The sequence below is a fragment of the Artibeus jamaicensis genome, unplaced genomic scaffold (assembly GCF_021234435.1).
Source record: "Artibeus jamaicensis isolate MK-2021 breed Jamaican fruit bat unplaced genomic scaffold, CSHL_Jam_final scaffold_369, whole genome shotgun sequence".
NCBI lineage: Eukaryota > Metazoa > Chordata > Mammalia > Chiroptera > Phyllostomidae > Artibeus > Artibeus jamaicensis.
The window spans coordinates 35,175,389-35,194,936 of record NW_026522042.1 but is presented as its reverse complement, the minus strand read 5'-3'; the positions used below and the strand labels follow the sequence as shown (position 1 = coordinate 35,194,936).

At 41.6% G+C, this 19,548-nt stretch overlaps 1 protein-coding gene across 6 annotated transcripts in view; it reads left to right on the top strand.

Moving 5' to 3' along the window:
* PDE4D (phosphodiesterase 4D) overlaps nucleotides 1-19,548 on the top strand; it is a 658,809-nt gene that overhangs the window by 492,885 nt on the left and 146,376 nt on the right. For all 6 annotated transcript variants that reach the window (XM_053657205.1, XM_053657206.1, XM_053657209.1 and 3 more), the window contains 2 exons: nucleotides 1,693-1,766; nucleotides 6,075-6,124. In XM_053657205.1, the coding sequence (XP_053513180.1) occupies nucleotides 1,693-1,766; nucleotides 6,075-6,124 (124 nt within the window). The remainder of the gene's footprint in view (nucleotides 1-1,692; nucleotides 1,767-6,074; nucleotides 6,125-19,548) is intronic.

The following is a 19,548-nucleotide window of genomic DNA, read 5'->3' as shown; positions in this document are numbered from 1 at the left end:
ATGTAGTGTGCACTTACTATAATTTATTAGAATAAAATTCTAAGAATTCTGAGCTTAAAACTTTTGTCTGGGAAAAGGATTGATTACCAAGTACAATAATCTTAATTTAAATGCTTTATTATTGTACTTGACATTTAATTCTTAAGTTAAGCCTGCATGATTTAATGACAGTGAATTATTTGTTAGATTTATTTCTGCATCATTCAAGATTTCATGCCTGAGGAAAGACCCCATTGTCTGACGTCAGCTGTTGGCAATTTGCATACACGGTCACAGGCAGTGTGACCTTTCAGCGCCGTGAGTTGTTTGTATGTGACAGTGAGCCAGGTTTTTCCATGACCGAGCTAACCACGGCTGGACCCCGAGGAAGCACCAATCACTACTCAGGGGAGAGTGACCTACAAGAATTAATGCCAATTTCAAAAATGCCTCATTTTTTTTTTAAGTTCTTAGAAAATGTTAAGACTGACTTTAGTTTAAGTCAATGCCAGATGAAAAAAAAATCTGAAAACAGTTCTGGAAACCTTGCAGCAATTATAAACCTGGTGTCCTTCACGTTATCCATGGTGGGCATGCGTGACCTCCCTGTGCTCACACCAAACCAGCAATCGAAGGGAACGTCACCACAACGTGCACTCTCCATTTGTCAGACGTTGTTCTCGGCACCTGACTTGTCCCTGCATGTCATCTTCACCACGGCCCTTTGAGGTAGATGTTCCTGTCCCATTTACAGATGAGGATGCTGGTCTGCAGGGAAATTAGGTAACTTGTCCAAGTTCACGCACTGGGAACACAACAGGCCAGGCAGTCTAAGCTATTATGTCACTACCCAATGGGGCATCTGTGCTTTAGGTCCCTTAACATCCTGGTCCTCACCCAGATTACCTGTAACCTCACCTAATACAGGTTTCACCCTGGGCAGAATGCCAGGAGGGTAGAGCTCTCGTACCTTTTCTCTTCTAGTCTCACTTCCAATCCTTTTACCACTTTCCAGGGTTACTGATTAGAGAAAGGAGGGGCTGTCGGAGACCGTGGGGCCTATCGGTCCTGCCTCCTGTGTGTGGCTGTCGTGTCATTCATTAAATGCATTCATATTGAGTATTTTCAGTGGGCCAGGTGCTGTGCACATACAAGGCAGTCTGAGTCGATGTGAGAAATAACAAAGAGAATAACTTCTGTTCCCTTGCTAGACTAGCCATGTAGCAGAGCTGAAAAAACAATTCAAAATTTACTTGGTGACTTTGAAATGATGACATTCTCGGTGAATTTTTTAAGAGAATTTGAGAGTCATTTGTCTTAAATTTTACCTCTAAAGTGAGAGTGGAGTAATATTTTATATTGCACTGTTTCAGATTTGCCTAAAAATGCAACAAAGCTGTATGTGTATCACCTGGGATATTGTTTTGGTGGCTAAGGAATCTAGGAATGCTATGAGAACTGCTGCTACTGTGATCAAGTTCACAGACCGTGAAGGGAGATATCTGGAAAATTCTTGCAGTCTGACCTCCCCAGATTTCAAACAGACACGTGTAAACTTCACTAAGTAATGGGGGGTTCTCTAGTCATAAATGAAACTGAATTGCAAGCATTATCAACTTTTCACGTAAACCACTTTTAAAAACCACCAAACCATGTTAAATTGCATTCAAGATGGCCCTGCTTCAGGAAGTTTAAAATCTTTTTTTGTCCTAGGTCTTGGCCAGCCTGAGAACTGTACGAAACAACTTTGCTGCGTTGACTAATTTGCAAGACCGAGCACCTAGCAAGTAAGTTGCCCTTTGTCTCCCTCTTCCATGCTGCCCTTTTACATGGTGTGCTCTCAGTTTGATCGCCTTTTCTCAGGGCAATATATTAGATGTCTCTGAGTCCTGCCCTCGATGTCTGACCATGTACACTAAGTCATATGCTGTCCTGCTAATTTTCTATAAATACTTTGTAGTGATGGTTCTAATGTCAGACCTGAAGCAGGATGACAAATAAATATGGTGATTCCATCTGTCAGAAATCACCTGGCATAATCACTCCTCCGCCCGGTTATGTAGACTCAGGGTAACTTTATAGTTTGGGCTTACTCTGTAAATTAACCGTGGACAAATAATGTCATCAAGCCTAATGTCAACCCAAAGTCACCCTCTTACTTCTGAGTCAGTGATCACTCAGGGAGCACCTCATCGCAGCAAACGACTTTGGTTTTTCTGCTGTTACCACCCCTCAGATCAGCAGCATCGGGGAGCAAGGAATACAATTGTAATGTATGTGATAACAGAGCAAGCATTTGAAAGAAGAAAAGCTGAAGGAGGAAGTTATTATATTTAGGGAGCTCTGATAACTGTGAAGTATCTAAAAAGAGAACATTAATTTCCACCAGATTAGGTGGAAAACTGATTAGTTATTCAAATGCTCAGTATTTTGACAATCTATTATTAACTATAAAGCATTAATATTAAAATATCAACTCTAATCTATTTTCAAAAGAAAAAACATTTCTTTAAATCAATATTAGGCTATTTTATAATGAGCAGAAATTTACTTGGAATTACAACTTAGCTAAGTATATAAAACTTCTCAGTTGTTACCACTCCTTTTTTTAAAAAGATTTAATTTTATTTATTTTTAGAGAAAAGGGAAAGGAGGAAGAAAGAGAGGGAGAGAAACATCAATGTGTGGTTGCCTCTCACGCGCCCCCTACTAGGGACCCGGGCCCACAACCCAGACCTGTGTGGTTCACAGGCCAGTACTCAGTCCACTGAGGAACACAAGCCAGGGCAGTAGTTACTACTTCTTGAAGAACAAAATAAAACTAAACTTTTCATCTCATAGTCACACAATTGACCTCCCAAATCCATGTTTGCCATGGTTTATAGAAAACCTTTGGCTATTTTGTACCTATGGTGTAAAAAGTTTTCTTAGAAATCAGTATAAATGTCTCAATCCAAATAATTGCATGGAACCCAGAAGCTTCAGTTGCTTATGTTTTGTAGGTAAAGACCTTTTGCAGTCGTGTTTCCTCAGCCTGAACATTTTTTTTTCTTACTTTCTTCTCCCCCTCCTCATCCACTGGGCCAACTATAATCCACAGCTTAATGACAGTTTCTGTGTCATCGCTCCTAACACTCAGCACACACACACACCCCCACGGGCCCCAAACTGGGTGGCAGCCACTGGGTGGCTGATCGTGTCCCGTGCCTAACTTCTATTTTAGCACATACGCCTAGATGCTCAAGTTACCTATTTGCTTGTCTACACTAAGTGTTCTTAAGCATGTCCGTCCCCAGTGAGCAGGGTTTGGTTTTCCCCGGTTCACATTTGTATCCCCGTGACTGGTGTGATGCTCGGCACAGAGCAATCACTCCGCCTGTGCTTGTCTGGAAGGGCCACGCTGTGATGAGTACGTGGGACTGGACGTTGTGCTCGTGGTGTGTGCTCACTACCACGTGTCTCCTGTGCTCCATGGCCACACAGTGTCATGCTGACTCCCAGGGACCCTTGGGGCTGTCGGCATTTGGTGGCTCAGTCACCTCCTCTTTGGAAAGTCTGAGCCCTGCAGGAGGAATAGAATTACTGGTATCACCCCCCAATTTTTTTCATTTTAAATTTAACTCAGGAAATAGAAGTATTTCTTTAAATGGCAAGCAAGACACTTTTATAACTCCTCTTCCACTTCCTTCAGACATGGCCCCTTGGGAACTAGCATCCAAATCTGTGGGAGGCCAACAGTTGTTCAGACTGCTGTGAAGGCATCAGTCTGGTCTTCTTTTCCATTCTCTGCAAGACTGAAGTTTTCATCTGATTTCCAGTGACAGAACAGATTACAGTGGAAAAGAGCAGCTAGAGGAAGATAGAAAATCACGGTTTATGCCCGATCTGGACTTACACTATAAGGCCCAGGATGACATCTCACCAAACTGCAGTATCTGATAGACTTGAAGTAAAGCCTCTGCTGTCTCTCTCTCTCAGTCAGTGCGGATTCGTATCCCCTTTACTGATTCAAACCAAATCAGCCTCCTCAAGTATCAGATTAATAGGATTGATTACATACCGCTAAACTCTGTTCCGTCCAGTGATAGCAGAATGAGTATAACTCTGGCTCACCCCATGATGACCTAAGGAAATCAGAATTTCCCTGCGGGCACTCACAGAGCCCCTGGAATACTTCCAAGCTCACCCTTGAATTCTGGGGAAGGCCTGTGCTACCTCACACAATCCACCTTTTTATTTGCTACAAGAAAGGCATGTGGGAAGAATGGAGCCCTGAGCCCTGGGGACACTCGAGTGCACACTGTTGGCTTTTATGAACCCATACTGGTTCTTATCACCTTGCTCCTTCTTGCCCTTGAGATTTTTTATTCCAGAAGTAAGTTCCCACTCATTGTTCATTAATTGACTTATCACTGTACCCACGGATCAAACAATTAACATTTTCTGGTTGCTGTTGCTGGTCGCCGTATCAAGTTCCCAAGGGCCATTTACAGGATTGATATTAGGAGAAGATAACATATAACGAGTCAATGATTTAGTTTTCCAAAAGTTTTAAAGAAAAGTTTTAAAATATTCATTTGATACTTTTCCCAGGCAAAATAAATGCTTTCTAAATTTTCACAGAACAAGAACTAAATAGGAGCAACCGATATATAAATTATTTGAATAACAAACTTCCAGTGAGAAAATAGCAATATATACACCAGAGCTACTTCAGAGTAGCAGTTTAAAACATTCATTTTTTGTGTTCCATTAGGCATTAATCAAGTTTTAAATCACCTCCTTTTATTCATAATAAAAACTAAATTAATTCTGAAGTAAATGTTGGTGCATCTTCCATCAGACACAAAATTCCAGCCCCAAACGGGCTTCAGTAAACATCAGAGCAGAGCAGACACTCCCCACGGCTTTTCCCTCGGACCTCCCAGCCCCACCCAGCTGGCGAGTTATCACCGGAAGGCGAGTCCAGCAGGGCTCTGCAGGACCCCCATCTGCACAGATGTGTGCTGTTGTTCTCCCAGCTTCCGTACTAGCATCCCAACCACAGGGCAGCCGGCAGAGTGCAGTCTCCAGAATCACGTTACTTTAGTTCGCATCTCAGCTCTTACCTCTGAACAGTGTATTCAACTTCTCAAAGCTTTGTTTTCCTCATTGGTAAAATGGGAACAAGGACACTATTTGCCTTAAGGTTTGTTGTCCTCACAACAACAAGGTAATTCATTCAAATCTCTCATTTAATACAGTGTCTGGTACACACTGTTTAAGTCTTAGCCACTAACAGAAATTTAAAAAAATTTTTTCAGATATTCTTACATATATCTATTTTAATATTTTTAAGATTTTTTATGTATTAAATTTTAGAGAGTGGGGAAGGAAAGGAGAAAAAGAGGGAAAGAAACATCAACGGTTGTCCTCTCACGTGTGCCCCAGATGGGACTGTACTTGCCTGTGACCCAGGCATGTGCCCGGCCGGGAACCACACTGGTGACCTGTCACTTTCTGAAAGGCTTCTATAGCACCTATCTACACAAGTCAGTAAGACTGATCTCCAGAAAACATTATTCAGAGATGTTTCTCGATATAAGAAAATAGAAAGGAAAAAGGCTTATTAAATAGCTTCACTAATTGTAATAGAGTGTACAAGGAGTCACGTCTGATAATGTACAGGTAATCATAAAAATGTATGCCAGAAATAAAAGCTTTTTAACACTGTACAAGGGAAACTAATTGCAGATTGACTACTTTTTCAAATTCAGAAAGTCTGTGTTTGTCCCGTAAGCCCTGACTTCACCGAGTATAGTCACTCATTCAGAACCTCCTCTTCCCTCGGGTCCCTGAGGTAGGTGTGTCAGCCGTGCTCACCCCAGAGTCTGTCGCTGTGAGATGTGACTGTTTTCATGTTGACACATGTGATCTGAGCTCTGGTATGAAGGGCACCCGGGCACTTGGATGGTTGGTCTGAAAAGAAATCTTCATGCGTGTCCTAACTTAAAAAATAATGGCGAATTAAAATGGCATATCTGAAATGGCTCAGAGAGCCCTAAAATCAACAAGCGCCCCATATTTACTGCTGTGTATTTTCTCCTCTCCCTTAGAAGATCACCCATGTGCAATCAGCCTTCCATCAACAAAGCCACCATCACAGGTAAGAAAGACCTGGGCGCCTGTTCTTCTCATGTGTGCACAGAACCGTATCTTCCAAGATTCAGCACAATACTCACGCCAATTTTATACCGCCATTGTACAATTTTAAAGAAATTAATCCTTTCTTCTCTATATTACCATTTCTCTCATTGATCTCACAAGTTGTCCATTTAAACTATTACTTGGAAAATCTTTACTGACATATTATTTTCTTAACTGTCAAGTGCACTTAAGTTCAGCCTTGCTCGTTGCACTTGTATTTTGAGAAATAGCATTACCTTTAAAACGCTGACCATGTAGCTTCCAGTTTTATGTTATTGGTATGATGTTACTATATGGTTTAATGAAAGTGAACGCATAACTAAAAAGCACCTTCTTGGGTAATCATTATCCCAGGTGTGTGTAGGAAAGAATACCCTTCCAGTAATCTTGATTTGGACCCGGAGAGTTGAGAATGAATTCTGTTTGGAAGGAAAGAGAGGAAGTAACTATATAATACAGGAGAGTTCAAGGGGAGCAAACAGACAGATGTTGAAGAAGAACACTGGAAAGAAGAATGAGCAATGCAGAGGGCAAAGAAAATAAAATCATCCCAGTTCCTACTAGCCTGTTTTAGACAAGGGACCTAACCTCAGCTGAACCAAAAACAGAACAGATGATCTTACTTTACTGAACCTGAAATCAAATTGAATTTATTTAATCATTTCTGGAAACCTCAAATGACTAATTAAAATAATTGCCCAGAAAAGAAAACCCATGTTTTCTGAAACTATTAGCAGAAGAAAATTAACATATTATCCAAAATAGACCCGTATTTAGTTTGGTCCAAGTGGCTCCCTTGGACTCCAACTCCTAACCTGTTGAGGAGCAGCTTGTTAAGTTGCAGGGAGTATGTTAGGCAGCACTTCCCACCCAGCTGGGTAGTGACCATCACATTGGAGTTGATTGTGGTGCAATTGTTAAAGTTGTTTTCTTCCTGAATGTCTTTGGGAGGGAGACTCATGTTCAATGATTAAATTCTTTATTCCCTTTCCCATGTTTATCTTTCAAGATTTTGTTGGTGATGATTTTCATCTGTCATTTCATAGTTTATGCCTGGTCCCTCAGTGTTCTTGACATTGATCGAGGGATGAACAATAGCTGAAATTCCTGTACATTAAACTTCTTTGAGTAACAAATCTCTTTTTCAAGGACCCCAATTAAATGTCAATGAGCCTAAACTAAGATGAGGATGAAGAATGAAGCTCTTTGTTTCCATCCCTTATCTGACTGTTAAGGGGTGAGGAGGCCGAATTGTGCAAGCATGTGCCAGGGGCCTCCAGTGAGAGACACCACATGGAACCTTGTCCCCAGCCCTTCTTCCAACCCCTATGAAGAAGGGCGAACCCTCCCCACAACCCTTGCTATTTTGGGAATGAGCAAGACTCCAACATTGTGGTATAAGCAGAATGCAGTGCTATTTTGGTCCCTGAAACCTTTTGTAGCTTGAGGTCACACATGAACCAGCTCTGCTGAAGCATTCTCCCTGAGGAGCAGCTGCAGGTACCATTCGCTGGAGACAGGTGTTCAGCAAGAGGTGGTGGGTGCTCAGTGGCCAGCTCAGCTGTCCCCCACCTGGCACAGCCTGGCACTGATTCAAGGGAGGGGAGCTGCACTCACAGGGCACAGACTCCGTCTCGGACACGTGTGAGACACCCCATGCAGGCTCCAGAAATGCATACATAGTATTGCAGCCCAGGAGCAACACCAGAGGGAACTGTGCATCACTAAAATCTGGGAATTAAGGCTAATATGGCCCAATGTGTGCCCACAAGCTCCTGGGTTGTGGGGAGGGCGGCTAGGGACAATGGGACTACAGAAATATCTTATCTAGGAAAGGAAACTAATTAACTGTCATTAAGTGCTTAGTGCAGCTGTGTGCATCCCAAAGCACAACAGGAAATCAACTGACTAGAGAATGGAAGTCGTTTTCCTTGCCCAAGCATAGCAAACGTGGTAGGAAGGAAGGTGGGATGGGGTTGGGAGGATGGGGGCAGCAGCGGGGAAGGTTCCCCTCTTGGGGCCATTTTGAAAAAGTGGCCTCTTAAAAATATCAATAATGATGATAACAGTGTTTGAGACTTTGATGGAAGACTTGAGACACACAGAGAAGGTGGCGCTTGTAAATTTCCGCCCTCGCTTCCAGCTGACTGCCAGGTCCTCCCTCCACCGGCAGCCTCTCACCTCTCGTTGTCCGAACCCAGCGGGCAGGCCCTGTGCTGTACTCCCCAAAAGGGCAGAAAAGAGTGTGAAAGGAGTCAATGAAACGGTCTTTAAGATGAACTTGGCCTCCTTAGAGACTTTGTTTAGGTCTAGAGGAACCATGTAGCATATGGTTAAGACGTGGTACTCAGACTCCCCCTCAGGGCAATGTCCCAGACCGTCTGGGACGCCCCGAGAACGGGGAACCACGTTCAGGATCCGAACTGCGCTCTGTGGTGTTAGCTGCCTGGCCCTGCGCAGGTTACACACCCTCCCTCTGTCTCCTCACTTATGAAATGGTGATCACACGTCTTACTCTGTGCAGCCCAGTGATTCACAGGGTAAGCACTCATATGTCCTTTTTTCTATTTGGTTATATTTCAAGAGTCCACTCTGTCTACAGAACTGGGGGTGATGGAAAGATGGGACGGGCAATGAAAAATAGAGGGAAGAAGGAGAGAAAAACAAGATTGCAGAGTTCTAACATTAAAAGTTATGGAGCCCCCCCTGAAAAATGGCCAAAGCGGGAACGCGTCCTTCGTGCCCGTCAGCGAGGGGCCTCCTGTTCCCTGGGCCGTGTCCCCTCCTCCCCCAGAAGCCACAGACACTGGTGCCTTTGTGACATGGATGACAAACTGCTGTTCAGGATCATTTTCAAAATCTAAGAATTTACTTTTGAGTCATAGCTCTTCGGAGGAAATAAAAATGACTCCCTAACTTCTCCAGAGAGCCACTCTTTGATTCTTTTAGGAAGGAGAGGGAAGACGCTGGGCCACCTCAGAGGTCACTCTGTTTCCTCAGGCTTTCTCCCCTGGAACTCAGGGCACCTTCTTCACCCCTGTGAGGTTTCCGTTTGGCAGGAGTTAAAAAGCCAGGAAAGTTTCACCTTGTCATGGTTATGGCTAAAGCATTTTAGTCACATACCAGTTTTTATTTCCATATACTATAAGTAAATGCATGGCTGTAAAATGATTTAGCAGTATTCTAAAAATAATATAAGGACATTTATAAAAGAACCTTACTATTAAATAGCTATTTTCTTCTTCGGTGTGATTTAACAAAAAGATGGTGTGTGCCATTGGGAGCTTGAGTATAAACCCCTACTTTCCCCTTTGCTTCATCTCCTCGTTGAAGAGTGGAGCTGTGAGTAGCCACCCCTCTGTGCTGCTGCAGGAATTCGACGTGAGAGCTTAGATGAGGAACAGAGTTCAGCAAGTTACCAGGAGCTCACCAAGGGTTTCTTCCCACAGCCCTATTCTGGGCCTGAGTTTTTCTTTGTTCCTAAAGTTAACCTAAAAACCAGTGGAGGAGGGGGACATTGATATGATTTTGTTCTCCAACAGGAATGACAGGACGTTTAGGGAACCTGTATTAGATGCAGGCTCACCTGCGCAGGTCCTTAGCAGGTGGCGGAGAGCAGGACGGTGCGTTGAAACAGGGGAGGAGAGCAGGGGGTGAGGGGCGTGAAGCCGTGCCTGTATTGTGCTGTTTCACACAGGTGGGGGACAGCCATGTCTCTTTGGACCCAGCTAGTCATTTTGTGCATTTTGTTTGTAAACGATGTTGACTCAGGAAAAGGTATCTCATGAAACTTCATCATGTCTTCACAGTTCCAATTTGCAGTGTTTCCAATTTCCATATTTTCATTTCCTCTCGTATTTTGAAATTGAGAATTTTCGTGTAAAAATGTAAGTCAGAAAACATTTATTTAAACTTCTCTGTATTGCAGATGAGAATAGTGAGGCCTAGTGAGAGAAAATGTTACTTGGAGACAGAACTAGGAATAAACACAGCATTCCTTTTTCTAAGTCCAGAGACCTTCTTACACCTCTGTAAAAATCACCCATCCAGTTGGGGTTAGCCATGGGGCCCACAGTAGAAGTATATGCTTTAGAGAAACTAAAGGAACTAGTAAAGGCTATTAATTTCTGAGCACCAGATATGGCACTGGGGTTTTTGTACATAGGCTTCCAAGTCAGAAAATAGTGTGTGTCCCTTCTCACTAGAGAGATCTTATATTTAGAGCTGTTTTGCTACTATTCATTCATTATGTCCTAGAGGGCCTCAGGTACAGAAAGATTTGCAGCCTAAGGCAAAGGACTTTCAACTTCTGACTTGAGAAAATAAAAGCTCTCTCCACGCAGTAAAATGCGAACAGTTGCCACTTTTCGCCTGTAGAGGGAGACAAGTGATGGAGGACAAGCACAGAACACAAGAGTAGTGTTAGCCCAAAAAAGAAATTTGGTGTGAGCCTCCACGCTACCTCATCTGTTTTTACCCTAAATATATGTAACTCCTTAAAAATGAATTCTAAATAGAATTCGGTCACTGGGTAAGTAGAGTATTTAAAAAGTAAACCACAAAATAATGCTAGTCAGTCAAAACACTCAGTCAAAACACAACAAGAAGAAACTTAACCTTGTATATTATTCTTCTTCTAAAACAAAGAGGTTTCTAAAATCTAACAAAGGGAAAAAAACAACAAAGATATTTAACTGGAACAATTATTTTGTTATTATCTGGACTAATCATTTAACACACTGAGCTTGGGAAAGAAAGGAAACACAGCAACTATTTTATGGGACAATAGTGATACTAGTATATAACCTTATGAAGGTCTGCTTTTTGAGTCTGTGTGTGAATGTGTAATAAAAACAAGTAGTGTATGTAATATAAAAGATATGTATACATATACATATATACATACACAAGGTATATATGCATATGTACATACATATGTGTGAATGTACTTACATATATACATATGCATGCATAGACACATACATGTATATAAACAGATACAAGTTGAAAGCAGGAGCCACAGACAGAAGGCTGAGGGGATCTCGATGAGAACCATGTGGAAGGTCGGAGGACACACTGAACTGAAACATGTGCAGGGAGGAGAACGAAGAGCAAGCCTTTGCCACCCAGGTCTCACTCTCCCTTTCAACCACTGGTAGGCACTCGCTTCGTTGTCTAGTTCTTTTTCCCCTGTTAATAAGAGCAAAGATTGTGGCAACGCTTTAATAATTGCAGACAATGAGTGCTCAGTAACCTCTTTAGGAATGTAATTGCAAGATGTTGAGTACACATTATGTTTAATAGCTTTAATAAAAAAATTAGTAAAGACTGCTTATACATTGACTTTGGGGGGGAAGTTTTTGCCTGATTTACTTTTATACTTAGTACATTAAATGACCGTCAGGTGTTCTAAATTCTTTCAGCCAAAATAGGTTACTTTTTCAAAAATACCCTCCTTAAAAAGACTTTTGCAGGAAAAACATTGACCTAAAAGATTTGCTTAAATGCATGGAGTGTGACTGTTGATTAAACATAACCTTTTAGAGGGGTAAAAGTATGTTGTGTTCCTTATAAAAAAACTTGTTTGACCTTCCTATATTGTTTTTTAGATAAGCAGAATTACATCCATCAGTGTGTAAAAAGACCAGATTCGACACCATAATCTAGTGAAAAATAATTTCATTGTGCCTCTATAATCCCTGAAAATCCGCTCTGGGCATTTTGTTGCAACTTTTAGCAACTTTATTGAATGAGATGACATGTTCATTTAGTCAGTGCAGTAAAAAAGTTGTGCATCACACCACGTAGGCTGGAACCGTTTTCTTTGACTAGTTTTGTAATCTTGGCCAATGTATCTAAATTCCCTAGGCTTAAAAAAAATAATAAAATAATAAATTCCCTAGGCTTTCATTTTATCATCAATAAGTTCTAAGTCAGTGACCGATGCTAAGAATGTAGTCAACAATGTTGAGTATTGTTATTGCTGCAGTGTTATTATTAATACCCATTTGGTAAGCGGATGTGTTCTATGCACCTGATCGGTGGCATGCAGTGAGGTAGGTTTTAGAGAAAAGAGATGAGTACGTTGTGACTACTGAACTTCAAAGAACTTACAGTCCAGGGGAGAAGGAAGCATGAATAACTAAGGACAAGCTAAGATCCATGATTGCCGCCAATCAAAATGCATGTATTTGAAAGAGGGGCAAGTGGTTCTCTGTGGGTAGAGCTCCCTGCTAAGCTTTGAAGAATGTGGAGTTCGCTCTATGGCCAGGGGAAAGAAGAACCCCTGACACCAAGGGACCGGCCAGAGTGAGGTATGGAACATGGAACACCTGCCCAGATGAGGGCCCTAGGAACAGTGAAGGACAAAGGGAGTGGAAAGTGTCTGGAAGCAAGTGACCAAGAGGGTCCCAGAGTAGAGGGAGGCAATAATATGAGGAGCATTGGAAGCCAATGTATATAATGGTGGGCTTTATTTTATGGACAATGGAAAATCATCAGTCATTTCTAAGCAGGGGAGCAAGTATGTATTTTAGAATGACAACACTGGAAGCAGTATAGAAAACAGACTGAAAAGAAAAAAGACTCGAGGCAGGCCCATTCTCATTAGGAGGCTGTTACAGGCCAAGTACACACTAAAGATAATGCGGCTCTGAACTGGGGCAGTGGTGCTAGGGGTGTGAGGGGTGGAGATGGGTCAGTGGATCCATGAACCTTTTCAGGGATAGAGTTGAGAAGACTCAGGAGTTTATTAAATTAAGGAGGGATGAAAAAAGACGTGAAAAATGAAGTCATATACATAGATGTTCATCCACACACCAGGTATATGCATCAAAGATTGAAAAAAACCCAAATGCTAAATAATATGTGAATTCTATTTAGATATAAAAAATTCCATAGTAAAAAGTTTTTTACATGATTTATCAGAAAATTCTGATAAGGTAAAACAATGCTTCTGTTTTCAAGTATATATGACAAAGTGCTAAGTGGGCAATAAGGCACATTTAATGCATTTTAATTAAGTGTATTGGACTTGATTTATGACATTTTTATTTTTTTAATTTAATTTTTACATTCAATATTATATCATATTAGTTTATGTGAACAGCATAGACAATCACACACTTTACAAGTGTTCCCCCTTGATATTTCCAGTACCCACTTGGCACCACACAGTGATTACAACATTATTAGCTGTATTCCCTACACTGTACTTCACATCCTGGTGACTATTTTGTAACTACCAATTTGTAATCTTAATCCCTTCACCTTTTTCACCCAGCCACCCACCCCTGCTTCCCTCTGTCATCTGTCAGTCTGTTCCCTCTATATGCAAGTCAGTTTCAACTGTGTCATTTTGCTCTTTCCATTGCACATATAAGTGAGATCGTGTGGTGCTTGTCTTTCTCTGACTGGCTTATTTCACTTAGCATGATACCCTCTAGGTACATCCATGCTGTCACAAGCAGTTAGATTTCATTCTTCTCTATGGCTGAGTAGTATTCCTTTATATATACATAATACTACATTTTTATCCACTGATCTATTGATGGGCACTTGGGTGTTCCCATGTCTTGAATAAGACTATTATAAATAACACTGCAATGAACATAGGGGTGCATATCTTCTTTCAAAATAGTGTTTTGGGTTTCTTTGGATAACTACCCAGAAGTGGAATCGCTGAGTCATAAGCAGTTCCATTTTTAGTTTTTTGAGTAACATCCACACTGTTTTCCATACTGGTGGCACCGGTCTGCTTTCCCACCAGCAGTGCTCATTGAGATATCTCTCTTTGCCATATCCTTGCCCGCACTTGTTTGTTGACTTATCGATGATGGCCATTCTGACAGGAGTGAGGTGGTGTCTCACTGTGTTTTTAACTTGCATTTCTCTGATGATTAGTGACACTGAGCATCTTTTTATGTGTCTATTTGCCATCTATATGTCCACTTGGGGATGTCTATTCAGGTCATCTGCCCATTTTTCATTGGATTTTTTTTGGTATTATTTGATTTCTTTATAAATTTGGGATATTAATCCCTTATTGGATGTATCATTGGTGAATATGTTCTCCCATTAAGTAGGCTGTCTTTATTGTTGATGGTTTACTTTGCTGTGCAAAAAGTTTTTAATTTGATGTAGTCCCATTTGTTTATTTTTCCTTTGTTTCCCTTGCCTGAGGAGATATATCAGGGAAAAAATTGCTAACAGAAATGTCAGAGATTAATTTAAGACATTATTACCCTGGCTGGTGTGGCTCAGTGTATCGAGTGCTGGCCTGTGAACCAAAGGGTCACCAGTTCAATTCCCAGTCAGGGCGCATGCGTTGGTTGAGGACCAGATCCCCAGTAGGGGATGCACAAGGAGCAACCACACATTGATGTTTCTCTTACTCTTTTTCTCCCTCCCTTCCTCTTTCTCTAAAAATAAATTTTAAAATCTTTTTTAAAATTAAATAAATATTGGTTAAAAAATCATTTAAGACATTTTTAGAGGTTAACTAGTAACTAACAAAGGCAGATAGCTTTACCATTTTACATAGAATGTAAGTAGTGACAAACATGTAGGTATTTCTCAGTTCTCAGAAATCAGTTTGCCTCTCTTCACCTAGAAAAAGCTACTAATGAGACACTGCCTAGTAAGATTCAGTATTTCAACATTAGGGTACCACAGTGGAAAACCAGCTATATTTTCCAATAGTAAGATTCTTTGGATAGGGCATCACTCTATCTACTGATTATTGAGCTTATGACATGACTATTATCCTCTAGCTGATCAGAAAAAAACTAGCATGAAAACCCAGTGTCTAAACGTCACTAAAGTTCATTTCAGCCAGTGTTCCCTCCACATTACCCTGACCTGGAAAAGAACATGACTTCCCCAACCAGCCCAATCAAGAGATGCTTGAAAAAAACAAACATAGAAAGACAGATTCCCAGGCAGCCCAGAAGTTCTTTGGGCAAGGCTCAGAATCCATGTTGTTAACAACCAGCGCTCCCAGGCAAACCGTTGATGGGCCAAATTTGGGAGTGTATACTGACTAAAATAGGTGAGCGTGCTGCTGTGCACACTGTTGTCACTGAGTTGCTGGTAACTTGTCGGAAAATCACTGTCTTTCTTAAAAACGTATATAATGGCACCCCTGCCCCCACCTAACAAACAATGTAGCCTAGATAAACTAGATAGTGTGTGAAGGGTTCAGCATTTACTGGCAGAGAATACAAGGTGATATGACTATCTGTGCAGTCCTCGTCATCTCAGCCGTCATCCTCTGTGCCGGCGTTGCTGTTATCTCTCCAAGTGTATACAAGGTTTTAACAAGACCGGCTTGCTCCTCTCCTAGAAGGAAAGGAAGTGTCATGTCCATGTTTGCGTGGCAGTGGGAGTGAGTTTTGGGAATGTTGGGTTTCGTAACTGTATTCTTTTTGCCTTCTCAGACACAGTACCGAATCTCTTTTTAAAAATTAAAAGAACAGAACAGCAAAAGCTGCATTCTTAAGTTATTCTCTTTATCTGCAAAGTACTTCCCACCTATGTATGCCTTATATAATATTCTAGGCATACTCAGAAATATGAGGCTACAAGGGGCAAAATAATGAAAATTCCTTTGGGTCTCATTTCCCAAATTTTATTGGTTAAAGGTTGCACTGAATTTGTTCAACTCTGTGACTAAATGGGAAGTTCGCTAAACAGCATCTTTTTTTCACTGTCTCAGAAAATGCTGTTAAAAGGTGGCTGGATATGATATTAGGAGAAGTTAATATTTTCTGACATTTGATATGTACTCAAGACTCTACCTGCATAATCTCTTTTAGACCTTACGAAATTCAATATACAGCTACAAATGACAAAGTATAGATTAAATCTGACTCAAAACTAGAATGTTAGGCTCCCCTCATTGAAATTTATTGACATTTACACAAAAAAATCCAGTTTGCTGTCACCTGCCTGTACCTAAAGTTATTCCCTAGAGATTTTTTCCTGTTTTATTTGTAAAGAAGAGAGAGCAGAAAATGGATCTGTGTCATCTGTTACGGAATGTCTATGAATGGAGGCCAGGATAAGAGGAAGGGTAGGATCTATGCAAACAGAGCAACCTTTTGGGACAACCAAAGAGGGTGGTTACATGAGCCAAGGAGAGGATGCCTGCCTGGGCTGTAGAACTCCTCCAGCATTCCTCAATCCCCACAGTCCTCTTCCTGCCCTCTCCGAAGTGCCTGTTGTCACCAGAGTGCCCGGGGCAAGAACATCAACAAGAAAGAGCCCCTGGTCAGAGTGAAAAGTGAGGCAGTCCTGGTATGTCAGGAGGTTGGGGGTGAAGCAGCGCTTGAGCCAGAAATTCACCTGACTTCCAGGACCGCTCACTATCAAACCCTGAAATACCAGTTTCTACCAAGTGGTGATGTTCATCATCTGTGTTCGCACTTGCCATAGGCCCTTCATATCTGTTCTCATTTTCTTGGGTACCAGTTCTAGTGGTGAAATCCCCAGCTCTCTATTCCCCAAATGCTTCCTGTAGGGATTTCTGATGTGCATACATATCCAGTGCTTTGGAGTGTGCCTGCCATCTTCTCTCTCATTCTTGTGGTTCTTTTTTGGCACTGTTGGCACTCTGGATGTATTTCTAATTAACAGTATTCTGTGTGCCTAGAAACACAAATGGGTGCCTATGACCTTTTTCCTGCTATGTTTCTGCTATGTTTCTGCTATTTGCCTACAGCCTGCTGAATTGTGCACGTGGAGACCTTCATCCTGGGTGCTCTTCTGGGTTCCCTTTCTCACTCGTTTAGTCTCTAGAGTGTGACAGACTGTGCTCGGACTCTGAGGACCCAGTGAGGCATAAACCACCTCCACTGAGCTCCAGAACCATTATCCCAGAGGTTCGCAGAGTTTAAAAAGATAAAATGTGTTCCAGATGTCAGAGCATTAAGTAGCTTTTGAGCATAAAATACAAAATAGAAGGTATGCAAAAATAAAAGGGTAAATAAGCAGATAAAATGAAGAAAGCAGGAAAAAATGGGACAGGGTAAGGTCTTTTTTTCCAGAGGATCAGGAAGATGTATACACTGGGATTCAGCCTAGAGACTGGGAAGGGTCTAGGGAACCAGTTCAGGAGCTTAGGGAAAACTTACCAGTGTGAGAAAGCTGAGGACTAAGAGTAGTAAAGGAAGTGATGTTGTCCAAGTCACCAAGGAGGGACATAGCAACTCAGGAGGTCATGCAACTGAGATCTCAGTTGAGACAGGTGAGATGCCTCTTAAGGCATTGTGCACTGACTGTGCTAATCAGCTAGAACTGCTTACAGGGAAGGAGGTCTGGGTTTTCTCTTCCTACAGGATTTAGTTTCTTTTTAAAAAATCCAAACTGTTGTACATTTTGTTCGGCATGTTTGTTGTATAAGTCAGAACCAATGTAGGGGAGGGAGAGTGAAGCTCAGGAGTCAGGAGATCCGGCTTGTATTGTTGGCTCTTCCACTCACCCTTTATGACCTTAGACAAGTCACTCTATGCCTTGAATTTTTCTGTTCAAATGAGGTCAGTAATAATAATAATATCTTCCCTATTCTGAGGGATTCTGTTATAGAATCCATGAAAAACTCGGTACAATGTCTCATAATAATAAATGCTGGCTCTTATTGAAAGGTAGGCGAAAATTGCTTTATATATTAACAAGCGTTATAAAACTTTCAATAGACATTACTGTGTTATGTAATCATTTTTGATCCTCAAAGTAGTTGTCTTTGGAAAGTACATTTTTTACCCCTGCTGCAATTGCTGAAAGCATTTTGAAGGTGGCTTTACAGATAGTTCACAGGCCACACGAGAAAAAAAACATCGCATTGGTTTACTATCATGCTTCACTTTTAACCAGAAATATTATTTTCAGTATGCTTCGCAACCTTAGTCACCAGACAGGATGTCAGATGAGCCTGGATGTGGCTAATTCTAGGAACAAATTGCTCCAAGGGATAAGACCTCTGAAAGAAATAGGATGTGGACTCTGAAGGCAATTCCAAGACAGAGTTTCCTAGAATTTTTACAGTGATGGCAACATATGGGTTAAGCATATACATAGGTTTTCCCAGGTGACACTTTGAAGGAGACAGCTTCATCTGAAATTTCATGCTTGCTCTGAATTCTAGTCAGTCAGTGATGGGGGAAAATGTTCTCTAGGAATCTTTTTTCACCCTTCAGCCACCCCTCGTGCAGTCCGTGTTTCTACAGATCCCCTCGGCCAGGTTCTGTTCTCTGGGAGTCCGAAGGTGCTGGAGATACAAGCGAAGGCCAGTGCGTCCCAGCCCCCTGGCTCATCATCTCGAAAGAAGGGGCAGCACAGAAAGTTAGCCTGGGATTTTGTCACGCTGCTATCTCTCACTGAGTCTGTTCAACTGTGACTCGGCACTTACAGTGGCTCAGCATCCTGTTCTTTGATGATTTCATACAACTCTCTCCAAGGCTCGCTTATAACTTCCCCCTTAGATAAAGGTCTCTCGGCAATGATCCTCTGGTTGCAGGATAAAAACCAACTCTGCTAACTTAAGCAAGATGGAATTTAGTGGGAGAATACTGGAAGAATTTCCAGTTCTCTGAGAATTAGTGGGAAGGCTGAAGGATGAGAGTCAATGCATCTTCAGAGTCCTAGAAAGGTACAAACTAAGGAGAAAGTCTCATGAGGATCACTCTAGTGATCCCTGCAGTTGTTTTTAGTTTCTTTGCTATTCTGTTTACAAGCCGAGTTCCAGCATAGGGGTCTAACTGGTCCAGTTTGGGTCTTGGGTCTTGGCTGAGGGAGAACAGGGCACCTAGCTGTTCTGCCAGCTGTTCCATGACATAATGTAGGAGTAAAAACCTAAATTGTGGGGCCCGATCCACGGATCCATTCTGTAGCTCTGCTGCTTACAGATGTTTCTCCTTAATTCATTTAAACTTTCAGAATCCTCAAGCCCCTGCTGTTTGAAGTGTACATAATAATAGTAATTATTTCATAGGAGTTCATGAAAATTATTCATGATGACATATGAAAAACCAAGTACAATATGTGCCACAGGGTAAGCACTTGATCATTGTGGGATATGCTATTCGTAGGATTATCCAACGGAGATGCCATCTAATCTGAAAGAAATTAACGGTAATGTTAAAAGAGGAAATAAATGCTGATGAGCCGAAAATTAGCAATTATGGTGAGATAATTGCTAAAAAATTAGCAATATGGTGAGATAAGAGGGTTGGCCTCAGTACACTAGTTACCATGCTCATATATTTCTCAGTAAACTCGCTTTCTGGCACTAAAGTTCCTAGGGATGCAGAGTGGCACCTGTTCCCTGGTGTGTTCCCAGCAACCCCATTCCTCTGAACACACAAAAATGATTGGACTGCCTGACTA